We start from the raw sequence: 15,469 nt of genomic DNA on the forward strand, positions 1-15,469 counted from the left end.
GAGCAGGGACTTGGACCCAGATACTCTGATATGGGACATGGGTGTCCCAATCAGCATTTCCATTGCTAGGCCAAACGCCCCCCCCCCCCCCCCGCCCCTGAATTTCTATCGAAGCATCAGAAGGATCAATTCATCTGTACTCCTTGAGCAGTCACTTACCTCCCTGACTGGCTGGTCTTCCTGGTTCCTGTTATTGGGTTCCATTTGTCCCCAGAAAATTCCTGCAAAGCAAAATTCTAATAAGTTAGAGAGCTCTGAGTAGCCAGGTGTCCAGATGGCCTCAAAATGTCAAGAGGTCGGAGCCTGTCCTTAGCCAGGTCCCCCAGCTGGCTCCTTCTCCTCTCCTATGCAGGCAGTAAAATGTGCACCTGGAAGGCTGCATTCCTGTCGCGAGACCTGCTGAATTGCTGCAGGCCTACAGAGACCCAGAGAGCACACAGGAACCTGGCCACTGTGCACTCAAAGCATTGCAGTTCCCTTTTTCTCCACTCCCCTCCTAAAACCTGATCAAAACCAGTTTAGCATGTTTGCTGTTTGCTCTGGCTGCTGCCCGAGTCAAGGGACAGAGGTCTTTTTGTTTGTTTGTCTTCAGGAACCTGAGCATTCCTCCTCCAACAGAGAAAAGCATCTTCTTAGTATAACCCCCGGCCACTGGGCAATTGGAGGTTTGGGAATGGAAGCTCCTATGGCAGCAACCCTCTCCCAGGGTGGACAGAGGGGAGAGCAGGCATGCCAGCGCACCATCTGCATTGCAATGACTCCTCCCCCTCCACACACACCTGCTGGCAGGGCCTGAGGTGGGTTCACCTCTACGGAACATGGGCACTGGGTGCCCGGGTCCCCATATTACAAGGGTAGACACCCTACCCTGGGCATTTTTTTCGTTAAGGCCTATGCCCAAGCAACTCTTTCTTTCTTGGGCCAAGCCACATTGTGTCCCTTGTAAAAATGTCCCAACCTTCCTATTTGTTGTGGGTTGAATGTGGTCTGAAGTGTATCCCCCAAGGCTCTGTGTGTTGGAGGCTTGGTCCTCAGTGTGGCAGTGTGGGGTGGGGGGGGAGGGATCTGTAGGAGGCAGTGCCTCCTGAAGGTCACTGGCAGAGTTGCCCTTGCAAGGAATAAATGTAGTTCTTGTAAGGCCCCAGTTAGTTCTCCAGAGACTGGATTGTGACAAAGTAAGGCCTTTCTGTGTGCTTGGCCTCTTCTGCCTCTTCTGCACGTGGTCATTTCCCTTTTGGCTTCTTTGCCATGGTATGATATAGCCAAGGGGATGCTCACCAGAGCTGAGCAGAGCAGAGCAGAGCAGATGCTGGTGTCATGCTCTTGAACTTCTAAAACTTCTTTTGTAATACAACACCCAGCCACAGGTATTGTGTTATGCAAATTTACCTTTCAGGGTCTCCTTGATTTTGCTGACAGAATCCTCTACCTAAAGACCTGGAGCTTAGCCCAGGAGGAATGCAGCTTTGCCTAAACCTCACTGATCTTCCAAAATCCCTCCTTCTCCAGCACTGTTATTATTGGGTTCGTTCACAGTTTCATTACCTTTGCTCCAGTTGGCCTTCCCTCTGGGGGTAAGCCACTTGGTGAAGTGGAATGAACATGGGTGTTTGGTGTCAATCACACTCACTGACGCTAGCTCTGTTATTTTAAGGCAAGTCATATCACCTCCTTGAATGTCAATTTCCTACCTGGCAAATAAATATTCCAACTTTGCTGGGCTGCTGGTAGTAAGGATCAAATGAGACATGCGAAGAGAACACCCGGCACCGTGCTTGGCACATAGGAGGCACTGGGTGTGAATAGCCATGGAAAAGCTGAGGTTGATGTCCTGGCTCCAGCTTTCACAGGACCATAGCACTTCCTGACCACATCTGGCACATCAGAGCAGTTCTAATGACTTGCCCTGACTCTGTCCCGACACCCCTGTGAGATATCCCTGCTGGCAAAGTCAGAGTGGTGGTTATTCGGTTATTCATTCAGCCACACTGGGAGCCAGGATTTCCTGTCCATGCCCTGTCTAGTCCTGTGGAAGTGCTCAGTACATAGCAGTGGCCAAGCCAAACAAACTCTGATACCCGCTCCCAACAGCCTTCCCAGGTCCCCAGTATCACTTCCCTTTATGTCCTGAGCCATTTAAGGTTCTTGTAAATGGCCTGTACCCTTTGAACCAAAGAGGCAGTTATCCCCAGGGCTGGTTGCAGTTAGGGATCCTGGTGGAACTTGCTGCCCTGGAGGAAGTGATGTTGCTAGGAAGCCTCCTGACACACTGGGAGGGTCTGAGTGTTGCCATCAGCTACTTCAGCACGGCTTCAAATTCTACAGCTGCCCTCCAGGCAAGCTACTCAGTTTCTCCTATTTCACTTTCTGGAGCTACAGAACAGTGTGATCTTAATCCTAAGAGTACCTACTCAGAGTCCTTCATTGCTTGAGGACTCAATGAGTTGATTCACACCAACATACTTCCAAACATTCATATAAGATGAAATTTAGATCATTTTTGTGCAAAAAAATTGAAATACATGTATATGAGGGGTCTCTAGAAAGTTCATGCTAAATATACATTAGAAAAAAAAAACAAATGAACTTATGATTTAATTAGATTTTTCTGTGAAGCAAATGCCCTCATATAAAGCACCTAGAACAGTAAGTACCTAGCGCCCAGTACACAATCAGGTATTAGTAAGTGTTATGTTGTTCAAACCCTGGCTCTGCCACTAGCTAGGTGTATACCCTCTCTGAGCCTTGGCTTCCTCAGCTGTAAAGTGGAGATCCTATTATAACATATTCAACTGTTACATGAACTAATTTGGATAAGGTAGGCAAAACTAACCGGCATGATTTATGCAGGCTGTGTGTGTGCTGATTTAAGTTCTCCTCACACCACTAAACAGGAGCTAATTAGCTCCCCAACTTTCTCCAGAGGCATAAGGAAAAGGATCTTCCTATTTCAGATGGTCATGACCACCACTGCTTAGTCACCAGAGCTGGGGTATGTAACCAGAACTGTAGATTCTCTTCGTGTCTGGTGTGGGGCCTGGGGATGGAAAGCTCATGTGGCACGTGTCTGCAAACCTAGTGTCTAAGTAGATCTACTTCAGCATGTCTAACAGGCATTAGGAGCCCAATGCATCCGTCCCTCAAAGGACACAGGGAGAGGCATGGCCCAAGCACAGGCTCACCTGCACTGTTGCCACCAGTCGCTGCAACATGCAAGATGTCCTCCTTCCCTTACAGAGCAACCACGATCTCCTCCACCTGTCCCTCAACCTCAGCCCTTGCTTCTCTATTGTCTATTGCGGGCTCTTCTTTCAGCCAAAGTTTCTAAAGCTAAACCAACATCTCCATTTGACTTTTAAGAGATAATAAGTCACTTATAAGGTGACTACTATCAGACAGTTACTGTCCTCCTAAGTGCCTCATGTTTGCCACATCATTTATTCCTCACAACTAACTTTAACAAGTAGGTGCTGTTATTGTCTTCATTTTTATCATATGGGGAAACTGAGGCGGTGAGGGGAGGTGACAGGGACTTGAACCAGGCAGTCTGGTTCTAGCCTTGGTGCCCTCAAACCATTATCCTGTATGTCCTCTCCTTTATCAATATCATGAATATTTTCAAACATACAGACTGTAAATTTACAGTGACACTGATAAACCAACCACCTATATTCTACAATTAACATTCTGTCATATCTGCCTTATCACAAATCTATTCATGTCTCTATTCACCTACCAGTCCATCTTCAATTTTTGATGCATTTCAAAGTAAGTTGCAAAAAACTTCATCCCCCCCAAATTTGAAAACTAAAATTAAATGGATAAATTCCTTAAAAAAACAAACTACTAAAGCTCACTCAAGAAGAAACAGATAACCTAAATGACCCTATGTCTTTTAAGGAAATTGAATTTGTACTTAAAAACCTTCCCACAAAGAAAACTCTGGGCCCAATTGGTTTCAGTGATAAATTCTGTCACACATTGAAGGAAGAAACACTAACAATTTTGAACAATCTTTTCCTGAAAATACAAGAAAAAAGAACACCTCTCAACTCATTCTTTAAGACCAGTATTGCCTTGCTATGAAAACCAAAGACATTACAAGAAAACTACAGGATAAAATCCTTAATAAACACAGATGCAAACAGCCTTTACAAAATGTTTGCAAATCAAATCTAGTGACATATAAAAAGGACTCTGCATCATGACCAAGTGGAATTTATCCTGGCAATGCTAGGCTGGCACTTACTTCAAAACTAAATCAATGTAATTCACTATACCAACAGACTAAAAGAGGAAAAGTATATGATCTTGTCAATAGATACAAAAAAAAAAGCATTTAAAAAAAAAGCCTAGCATCCACTCCTGACAAAAATTCTTTGGGCATCTTGTTGCTGTGGTTAAGATGGCATTTGGGATGCCCGCATCCCATATTGGAGTTCCCAGGTTTAAGTCTCAGCTCTGCTTCAGATTCCAGCTTCTTTTCATTGCACACTCTGTGGGACAGCAGACAATGGTTCAAGTACTTGGGTCCCTTTCACACACTTGGGAGACCTCGACTGACTTCTTGGCTCTTGACTTTGACCTGGACAAAGTGCACATGGCTAGTTTGTTCTTTTTTGAAGTAAACATTGCTACTTGAAAACTTGAAAGGCAGAAATAAAGAGCCAGGGCTGGATCAGGCCAAATGTAGGAGCCCAGAACTCCATCGAGGTCCCTCACGAAGGCAACAGGGGCCCAAGCACTAGATACATCACCTGATACATTTCAGTATGCATTAGCAGGAAGCCAGGACTCAAATTGGCACTCTGGTAATAGGATGCATACATCTCAAGTGGTACTTAACCTGCTGTGCTATACCATCTAGCTTTGCGCTTAATCTTTCACTATTAAGTTGGATGTTAGCTGAAGGTGTTTTGTAGATACTCTTTTATCAGACCAGGGAAATGCTCTTTTATTCTTAGTTGTTAGAGTTTTAAAAGTTTTTTCATTTATCTATTTTTATTTATTTGAAAGGCAGAGAGAGACAGAAACAGGCAAACAGAGAAAGAGAGAGAGAAAGATCTTCCATCCACTGGTTCACTCTCCCAAATGCCTGCAACAGTATACACACCAATGGGCTCCAAAAATTCATGGAAAAATGCATATTATTAAAATTCACATTATGAAAATAAAACCTATGCATGGGTTCCAAAAAAAAATGTTTGGCACCAACATAAACTTATCTTTCAGTGACATTCTCCACAAATTTTTGGAAGTAGGCTTCTATTAAAGAGAATTGTACAAATAGCAAGTGCATGTTAGTTGAATTTTGACAAATACACCTGTGTAAATCAAACCCTCATCAAGACTCAGAACATGCCCTCATGCCCCTTTCCAGTCAATCTCTGGACTACCACCCTTTGCAAGCACTGTTCTTAATGCTTTTTCCCATGGAATAGCTGTTTTAGAACTTTGCATTTCAGAAATGTCTGCTTATTGGACAATAATTTGACACAGAAATCAATTGCTGGTTTGAGTGTATTAGCTAAAAGGTGGCAGAAACATCTGACATTAAGCAGGCAAGGACATAGTGGGTCCTCCCAGAAATACTTTGAGAGATGGTGGTAGCTTGTGTTAGGTTGGAGGCCATAACCAGGGCATAGCACTCACCAGGTTAGACCTGGGTCTCCAATAGAGACAGGTTAGAGAAGGGGGAGGGGGGAATTTGTCCTTGGAAAACACCAGACAAGTCCGATCTCTGAAAGTCTGGTTCACAACTGCAAATTCTGCTGCTACAAATAATTTTCAAGCAGAAAATGGAAGGCAATAAGTGCTATTTCGTATCATGAACTGGGCCTGGCATTCTATATGCACAGTTTCATTTGATCCTCAAAACTGATCCATGAGGCGGCAAATTTTTTCCTCTACTTTAGAGATAAGGTAATAATATTTTTCTTTGTACTGCCTGTTTTATGAGGTAAAAAAAAATTTCCCTTCAGAAAATCAAATAGCTTCAAATTCTGATGGCTGAATGACTTGCTTACGGTCATTCAGACACTAATTTGACAGTCAGGATACAAATTCTGGTTCTGTTCATTTGATGAAGCCAAAGTTATTTTATCTCACTCTAAAGATGAGGTTCCTGAAATCTTGGCAGTTGTGCGTCTTGCCTCAGGTTGCTGAGCTGCCTGCCATCCAGTGAATCCAGAACTATGCAGTTTTCAGGAATTATAATTACGATATTGTCAAGTTCTTTACCTCACCTCTTTCTCGCAAAGAGAATAACGAAGCTCACATACCCAGGAACCAAGTCCTTACCTGCACTGTTGGCTTCCTGGGTTTCCAAGTGTTGCCAGGCACCAAGCTGTTGTCTTCGAGGGTGCTGTGCTGAGGATTATGGTAGCAGGTTGAACACCGGATGCACTGGTGGTGGTGGCACCTGCAGTTGTAGCAGTTTGGCATCATATTTCTCTTTAGCAAGGCAGGGCAGATTTCCCCAGAGCAATAAATGCAAGGATCGTGGACCACAGCCCCCTGAACATTGCAGGAGTAAGAGCAGGTCCTGCGGCAATCAAAATCACTACAGTGCAGTGGCTTACAACACATGGAATTTTCTAGACCTTTGTTTGCAAAACATTCTGAGTAAGTGGGAGTTTCCGACTGTAGGGATGACATGGAATGATAAGATTGGTCTGTGGCATGATACGGTTGGTCTGTGGAATGATACGATTGGTCCATAGGATGGCGCCTCAACTCCCGATAGCTAGAGCTCATGGACTGGAAGTTTTGGTCTATAGGTTTTGGTCTCTGGGTAAAAGTCTTGTTGCTGTGAGTGGTTAACCCTGGCAAATGAGATGTAGATAAGGATTTGCTACTCTCCTCAAAGAACTTTATTCTGTCGGCAAAAGGCGAGAGGATGGCTTCCTCCCCAGCTTGGGCAGTAGAAGCCTTCACTTCTTGGTTGTCACATGAGCTGGAAGGGCCTTCCATGGTTAGCGCCATGTGTGGCTGCAGGTTATGCTCTGGAGACCATCTCCAGTGACCTCCACGGACTCCTTGGTGAACACTTGCTTTCTCAGGGGCTGAGGAGGATGGGTCAGATGTTTTCCACCAGGAGTTCAGGCCCAAAGAGGACTGGCCAGGCCTCTGCCCAGGGCTTATGCGGCCCTCCAAGCCTGTCCTAGGTTCGTGGCTCTCCAGAGGTTGGCTGAGGCACTCTGAAGATCTCGCCCTGAGCATCATGCTTTTGTTGAAGAGTTTGTCTTTGGAGCTAGGGGCATTTTTATATGATAGAAGCGAAGAGTTGGGGGCAGGGAGTGGAGGACTTTCTGGGGGCTCCTGGGTCTCTTCCACTGGCTCCTTAGGGTCACACAGTTGTGACAGCGGACCTTTGCTTTTCTGGAGCTGGGCCTTCCTCCTCTGAATTTCATTACGCAGGTTGGTAGCAAAACGTTCGCTCTTCCGCCGGTTTTGGATGGAGCGGCCCCGGGTCCCTCCACTTCGCCTACCACCCGTCTGGCCATACTCTTTGGACTCACTGTCCCCTTCTTCTGTCACCTCTGCACTACGGGCTACTTTAGCAGTTGAAGAACAGTCCCTGGTTTGTTGAACATGGGAGCCAGAGACAGAGGGCTGCTGGCTGGCCAGTTCATTGCCTGCTCTGCTTGCTGTGTTTGGGTCCAGGAAATTTCTCTCTAGGGGATGTCCATCGACCTCTCCATGAGGGGAACTGCTTTGGCTCTGATGTCCTGAACCCAGAGGGTGATCATCCACTGGCCTGGTGTTTCTTTCCTTGCTGAGTTTGTCCTGGTTTCCTCCTGGGGGGGGACATGAACTTTTCTTCCCTTTGTGGCTGTTATGTAAAGGGGACAGAGTCCATTGGTGCCCATCTTGCCCAGCTGGGAGCTCCATCCCCTTGCTGCTGCCCCTGGGATCCAGGTGTACCTGCTGCAGGTGGGATGCCAACAGCTGTTCAGGGGCACTATGGCGATGCCCTGTGGATCCCGTGAGGTGTGGGGGGCTGCCAAAGGACAGAGCCTTAGAGAGCTCAGTTGAAGGCTCATTGAGAGGGTTGGAATTTCTGTTGGAAGCTTTGTCACAGGATTTCAGGGATCCCACAGCTTTGGTAGAGGCCTCCATCAGTAGATGCCTGGAGTTCTGCTGGTTACATTCAGGAGGCTGGCTGAGCTCACAGTTCGGATGGTCCTCACTTGTCACTTGGTCTTGTTCACTGAGGCAGCAGAACCTGTTCGGGCTCCTTGGGGCTAGTGCTGTGTCCAGGCTTGGTTTCTCGTTTTGTTGCAAGGAATCCACAGGTTGAGAAGCCATGCATTGCTCTCCATTGAGGAGCTGGGCTCTGGAGGCCTGAAGGCTGTCCCGTCTCACTGGAGGTTGGGGTGGTCCCCTGCCTGCCTTGGCAGGTGCTGAGTGGTGGCTCTCCTGTGAGTGGGGTGACATCTGGGAGCTTGGCGTCAGGCGGTCCCCACTGGTGTGCTGGCCACCTCCTGAGGTCTCAGCCACATTAGGTTGGCCATTGGGAGTCTTGCTTGGCCCTGGACCTTGCATGATGCAGTCTGTGGAGGCTGGCTCTTCTGGCCTCAGGGAAAGGGCACAGTCAGAGGCATTGGAGCTGGCTGAGAAGGAGCTATAGGCTGAGTCACGCTGATTTGGGTACATGTTCTGGTCAATAGGCAAGAGATGGCCCTCATAGGTGGCTTGGCCTGGCTGCTCCAGGCTCTCCATGCTGCCAATGGAGCTGCTTTTCTCGGTGCTACAGTGCCGGGAAAGTGGACACCACTGCACACACACGTCACTGAAAGACACAGGGCACACTGGTCAGTTAGTCGGAAGTCACCAGATCCCTTTCCCACCTCGGTCAGCCCTTGCCATGGGAGAAGGAAGGACAACATAGAGCCCCTAGGAAAAAGGCAAAAGAGAAGACAGAGAAGTAGAGAAGAGGATGGACCTTGAGGCACCACAGGGGCAAGGAAGATTGGAGACAGGATGACATATGGAAGAATGGCAAACATCCCAGACTAAACTTGAGGGAGAACTCTATGGGGGTGATACTCTGCTATCAGCACGTCTGAAATTGCTTCTGGGTCACCCTTGCACTCAGGGAATCAACATGGGGCTCTCTGCCAGGAGAGAGAATCACGGAATATCAGGATGAGAGAAGGGATCCTAATGGGATGATTCAATTGCAGCCAGATCATTTTGTAAATCAGTCAAATTCTCAAACTTGAACCTGCTGTCAGAATCACAGGAGGGCTTGTAAAACACAGGGCACAGGACTCAAAGTTTTGGGTCCCAGTGGATGTTTCTAACAATGTTCCAGGTGCTGCTGGTGGTGGTGGTCCCAGAGAACCAGTGTTGTTAAAAAAAAAAAAGCCAGCCCTAAAAGGGAAGTGATTTGCAACAGGTGATTTTTCTCAAGCTCACCAGGCTCTAACTAGTGGCAGAGAAAGGGCTGGAATTTAGGTGTCCCCACTTTCCTTTCTTGATAATTGCAATCCCGACTATTTACCAAGGGCCTACAATGTGCCAAGAACTTTACAATGTCTCATTTTCAGCAAAGGGGGAGATATTTTCACCCTCACTTTTCAACTGAGAAAGCTGAACAGTGAGAGGGGCAAAGTCAACTGACAAGTTCACGAAGCCACTAAGGAAGAGGCAGTGTCCACTGTTTTAGTTCTCTTGCTATACCATCATTTAAATAATGCTAATATGTATGTCAGAAGGTTGCTGTGTAGAAGAAATCTGAGAGGAAGGACAGAGCCCTCATCACAGCCAAGGCACCTAGCAAAGATTCAGTATGTGCCAGCAGCCACTCTGCTCATTGTCATTATCGTTGACCATTGTTAGCAGAGTCCCCTTGATGTCATAGTGGCCCCTGCCCACCCATGCCACTGTCTTCCTCCACAGCAAAGCCACACCAGGAAAACCAAGGATCAGATGCAATCTTGAATTTTAAGCACCATTTCCCACACACAAGGCCAAACTGAGCCAAGTTGTGCCAGGAACTCCCTTTGACTAGAACCCCAGAGGTTGCAGGCTGCTCTGAGAAAGGCCACAGTCCAGAAAGCCAGATTTGAGCTATGACAGCAGTCCATGAGACTCTCATGTCAGCTTCCCTTAATTCTTGCTCCTTGCCTGGCCCCTTAGCCATTATGCTCACTTGTCCTCTGAGCTAGGAATCCATCAACTCCTTGTTGGCAAGGGAACCTGCTACCCACCCCACCACCCTTCCTGCTGAAACAAACCACACGCCCACTGGAACAGGAGCCAAGCTCAGAATGTTTCTGTGTATTCTTCCAGAACAAAAACTGCCTCTGCCCCGAGTCCCTGGCTTCCAATGCCAAATAAAGTCACTGAGTTGGGACAAACTCAACCCTTAGCTTTCCTGAGCCTCCTCAACAGAAATCCCTTTATGGAGGGAAACTCTTGCTGTGGAAGGGAAAAGGAAGCAAGGACAGCATCTCAGCTGGCTCCGAGCTCACCAAAAAAGCTTTTCTGCCTCTTGGACAGCCATTCCAACAACAACAGATAACATCCAGGTACCAGAATTAAGTGATTCTCATTTGCAGAGAGACCTTGCTATTCAGAGAGAGCCTGGTTTCACAGGCTATGGCTCTGTGATGGGGCTGATGGACACTGGATGAGGCCGGCAGTGAGTCACTGCAGATGGAGAGCCCGGACTAAGCCCAGGGCTCCTCCTACAGTAAGAGAGCAGGGGGATGGAAGGCAGTAGGAAAGGCAACTGAGAAAGAGCACTAGCAGAACTGGATGGGAAGCAGGGCAGTGTGGTATCTTGCCAGCCAAATGAGGTCTTTCAAGGAAACGCTGTGCAGAGGGCCCAAAGTCACAGAGAGTTGGCACTAGGTCAGGACTAGAACTCAGGTCCTCTGGACTCCCTGTCATAACACTGTAGTAGCCCACAGGCACTCGCACAGAAGAGGACGAGTGCCTATCCTCCAGCCTGTCTCTAGGGAAGGGCTCTAGGCTCACCTTGTGTTGCAGCCGGAATGCCAGGACAAGCTGAAGGCTTCAGAAGGGAAGTGCATGGTGGTGGCCGCTTCAGGGCATCCCTCCAGCAGCTTGGCCACGTGCCATGAGTGTGGCCTACTGACAGGGGCGTTTCTCCTAGAGCGAGAAAGGCACAGGAAGTTGGCTAAGGGAACCAGGGCTGAAATCACTTCCCAGGCAGCTTCCGCCCCACCCCCCCACCCCCTCTTTCCCTTGAGTGAAGGAGAACATCTTGCAAGGAGCTGGTGTGGGAATCTGAGTGGCCCTCCTCAGCTCCCAGGATTCAAATGTCCTTCACCCCCAGGGACGATGCCTAGAGACACAGAATGTCAGTTTCGCAGGGCTGTGTCATTCCCAGGAGCACTCTAAGCACATACAACAGTTCTGGGTGCATAGTAGATACTCAATAAATATTTGCAAAATACATGAGTGCTGCAGCTGAATGAGCAGCAAGTCAACACTGGGCTGTGAAATCGCCAATATTTACTCATTCATTCAATCAGCATTTGCCGTATATTTATTGTGCTCCATCTATGTGTAGCTCTGAGGATACAGAGATGAAACAAACATACCGGAGTACTTCAGAAACTTTGCGGGAAAATAGAATTAAAAGATAAGTTTATTTTGCTGTAAAAACACTTTGAAATCCACGCAAAGTTTTTACATTATAGGCATTTCCCATGATCCTTTTGAGGGTCCCTCATAGTCTTTGTCCTTGAGAGCTTAGAGGTTAGTGAGACAGAAAGAGAGAATACACGCAATACAGTGCTAATTCAAATAAAACATGGTAAAGGCATGTGTTTGGCATAGTGATTAAGATGCCAGTTGGGATCCCCACATCCCAATTCAGAGTGTTTGGGTGTGAGTCCTGGCCCCACTTCTTCTTATTATTTTTTGGAAGATTTTATTTATTTATTTGAGAGACAGAGTTACAGAGAGAGGAAGAGACAGAAAGTTTTCTGTCCACTGGTTAACTCCCAAAATGGCTGCAATGGCTAGAGCTAAGCTGATTTAAAGCCAGGAGCCAGGAGCTTCTTCCAGGTCTCCATACAGGTGCAGGGGCCCAAGGAGTTGGGTCATCTTCCACTGCTTTCCTAGACCATAAGCAGACAGCTGGATTGCAAGAGGAGAAGCCGGGACTTGAACTGGTGCCCATATGCAATGACAGTGCAGCAGGAGGAGGCTTAGCCTACTACGTCACAATGTCAGCCCTGATCCACTTCTTCTTCCAGCTAATGCACACCCAAGGTGGCACTGGATGATAGCCCAAAGTACTTGGCCCCTGCCACCCATATGGAAAACCCAGATGGAGTTCCTGGCTCCTGACTTCAGCCTGACCAAGCCCTGGCTGTTGTGGCCACAGGAGGTGGAACCAATGGATAGAAGCTCGCTCTCTCTCTCTCTCTCTCTCTCTCTCTCTGCCTTTCAAATAAAAAACAAATATTTTTATTTCAAATAAAGCAGTCAATGCATTGAAAATGTGAGGGATGAGATGGGCACAAGATAAGACACTGGAATGTGCAGTCAGAGTGGTTGTGGGGAGCAATTCGGACTATACTGTTACTGGAATTAAGATTTATTCTATGCATCTGCTCTCCCACAATATGGCGCTGGGAGAGAAGTAAACAGCTTCTACCCAGCTGCCTCTCACCAACTTGACAAGCTGCAGGAGCTGCTCCTGATTGGAGGAGAGCGGCGTGCTCGGCGTGTGGGCAGCCGAGTTGGGATTGGTGGAGAGGACTATATAGGAGGAGAGAGACGGCATGGTGGTGTGGGTTGGTTGGAGAGTGCGTTGGAGAGTTCGCGGGGAAGTTCGTTACTTCGTTCTTTCTCATTTCTCTCTACTCATTCTTGCTTTGGGAGTTTGCTGTTTACTTATTCTTACTTTACTATAGAAAGGACTTGTAAAAAAAGGGAACAACAAGCGCCCGGTCCGGTGCGGCTCCTCCGCGTGCGGAGGAGCAGCAAGTGGTGCCGTGACTCGGATAGGAAACCTAGGAGGGAAAGACCGGGAAGAAGTGGGAAATTACTGGAGAGAGAGACTAGCAAAGAGCCTAGGGGAAGGCCGGACGGAAAGAGTGCCGGTGAAAAGCTAGTCAGAACCTAGGAAAAAAGCCGCGGGGGAAGAAAATTAGAAGCTAGGAAGGAGGTATTAACTGGGAACGTCTGGGAGACTCAGTCTTCCATTACGCTCACTGCTCCAACATGTCACAGACGGTACAGACAATGGAGTTCTTTGGCTACTCTTTGCCCACTGGCTACCTCTTCCTCCTCCTGGGCACCATCCTCTGTTTCTCCCTAAAGATCATTTATGGGCTAAATATGGTTTCTCTCTCTCTCTCTTCCTACTCCCCACCTCGTCGCAGCTTTTCCTCTAAGCAAGGGAAACGAGGGGGGAGGAAAATTCATGCATTCGTAAGAGCAATCGTAGAGACGTCCCCCTGGTTTCCACAGCAGTGGAGGCAGGTGGGACGGAAAATGCGCGAGGCTGGGGAACCGATAGAAGTGCTGAAGCTGTGGCAACTCGTTGATCAGGTGCTTCAGAACCCCACGGAAGGGATCGAGTTGTTGCTTAATGAGGGGAGTGAAATGCAGGAAGAATTATGGCAGGGCAGCCAGGCGAGCAACTATTGTAACGAACAAGTGAGAAGAAAATCAAAGAAGGATTTAGAGAGCCAGGAAGCTTATGGGGGGGAGAAGGAAGCTGAGGAGGGAACCTCGCCCCCAAGAGAGATGCCTGGCCATACAAGGCTGGCAAATTCAACCATAAAGGATGAATCACCACCCCGGTATCGCCCATTGGTACTACCAAAGTTTCCTCCTGTAAAGAAAAGCCCCTTTTTTCCCCATGAGATTGAAGAAGAGTGGGAGGAAGAAGGAGTGATGGAGGGAGTAGGTATGCAGGAGGAGCTAGAAAGGCCAAGAACCGAAAACAAGCAAAGGGGAGCTGTTTATAGAAAACCTGCTTGGGAGCAGTACCAGGAACCAGGCCAGGTGTTTCCTGTAATTCAGGATCCACAGGGAAACAGGGGATGGACGCCTCTTGACCATAAATTACTTAAAGAGTTGCAGCAATCAGTACAATTGTATGGGCCCCATGCAAGTTACACTCAGGCAATCCTTGATAACATCGGGCAGCAAGGCCTAATACCTGAGGATTGGAGAAACTTAGTAAAGGCGGTGTTAGGCGGGGGTGACTTCCTCTTGTGGCTAGCTGCCTATAAAGAATTTGCGCGAGAATATTCAAAGCAGAACTATCAAACAGGGAATCAAGCATGGGATGAGGAAATGTTAAATGGAGAAGGGCGATTTGCCAGTCCCGATGAGCAGGCCCGATTACCAACAGCTGTCCTCTTACAGGTGCGAGAAATAGTAAGGAGAGCCTGGAAGGTGATACCCAGAAAAGGAGAAGTAAGACACAGCCTAACTAAGATAGTACAGGGCCCTACTGAGCCTTACGCTGATTTCGTGAACCGATTAATGGAAGCAGCAGGAAACATTTTCGAAACCGTGGAAGAAGCAATGCCCTTAGTCAAAAGATTGGCGTATGAGCAGGCCAATAAAACATGTCGGGAAGCTCTTAGACCATGGCAGCATAAGGACATCCCTACCTTTTTGAAAATCTGTAGGGATGTCATGGATGATGTAGTTTCTGGATCACATGCTGCAGTAGCAGTAACCCGACAATTTAGACAGAACATGAGGGGACGTATATGCTTTAGATGTGGTCGAGAAGGGCATCTAATGAGAGAATGTAGGGCCAGATTTCCAGCCCGAGATCGGCAGGGCATAGAGAACTCGAGAAGACCAGGCCTTTGCCCACGCTGTAGAAGAGGAAATCATTGGGTCAGTGAATGTTACTTTAAAATAAACAGCGCAGGCAATCCCCAGAGGATGCCAAATGAGCCGGGCCCCATAAGAAGATCAGGTGTATATGGTCAACAGCAAAAAAACGGAATGTGGGCCCCTGCACCCCGGGGCCAAAACAATCGGTGGGTGCCACGGTCCCAAAACCAAATATTTACCGCGCAGAGTTACGAGCCACCGAATATTCGGTACTGACACCTCAAATGGGGCCACAAGCCATAGAGGTGAGGGCAGAAACAATTTCAGCGGAGCATAACGGACTTGGAATAATCGTAGGAAAAGAAACAAATGCTTTGAGAGGCCTAATGGTCATCACCGGAGTCATTCAATTACCTTGTGATAAGTTAAAAGTGCTAATACAATCTACAAAGGGTATTATTCAAATCAAACCAGAAGAACCTGTGGCTCAAATACTGATCATGATTGGAGCGCAGGATGTTAATGGACCCCAAGGGGAGAAATTTGCAGCCTTGTCCCTATCTCTAGCAGATCGACCTCTGTGGACCTTAACCATTAGAGGAAAGTCAATTCAGGGCCTGCTAGACACAGGTGCGGATGTAAGTATAATTTCGGAAAATGATTGGCCGAAGTCATG

General features: G+C 47.6%; 1 protein-coding gene across 5 annotated transcripts in view; it reads right to left on the bottom strand.

The window, feature by feature from the left end:
- Nucleotides 1–15,469, bottom strand: part of SHROOM4 (shroom family member 4) — a 264,044-nt gene that overhangs the window by 39,295 nt on the left and 209,280 nt on the right. For all 5 annotated transcript variants that reach the window (XM_002721647.5, XM_070067065.1, XM_051834719.2 and 2 more), the window contains 3 exons: nt 10,990–11,124; nt 6,301–8,794; nt 160–221 (listed from right to left, as the gene is read on the bottom strand). In XM_002721647.5, the coding sequence (XP_002721693.2) occupies nt 160–221; nt 6,301–8,794; nt 10,990–11,124 (2,691 nt within the window). The remainder of the gene's footprint in view (nt 1–159; nt 222–6,300; nt 8,795–10,989; nt 11,125–15,469) is intronic.

The sequence above is a fragment of the Oryctolagus cuniculus genome, chromosome X, assembly GCF_964237555.1.
Source record: "Oryctolagus cuniculus chromosome X, mOryCun1.1, whole genome shotgun sequence".
Classification (NCBI taxonomy): Eukaryota; Metazoa; Chordata; class Mammalia; order Lagomorpha; family Leporidae; genus Oryctolagus; species Oryctolagus cuniculus.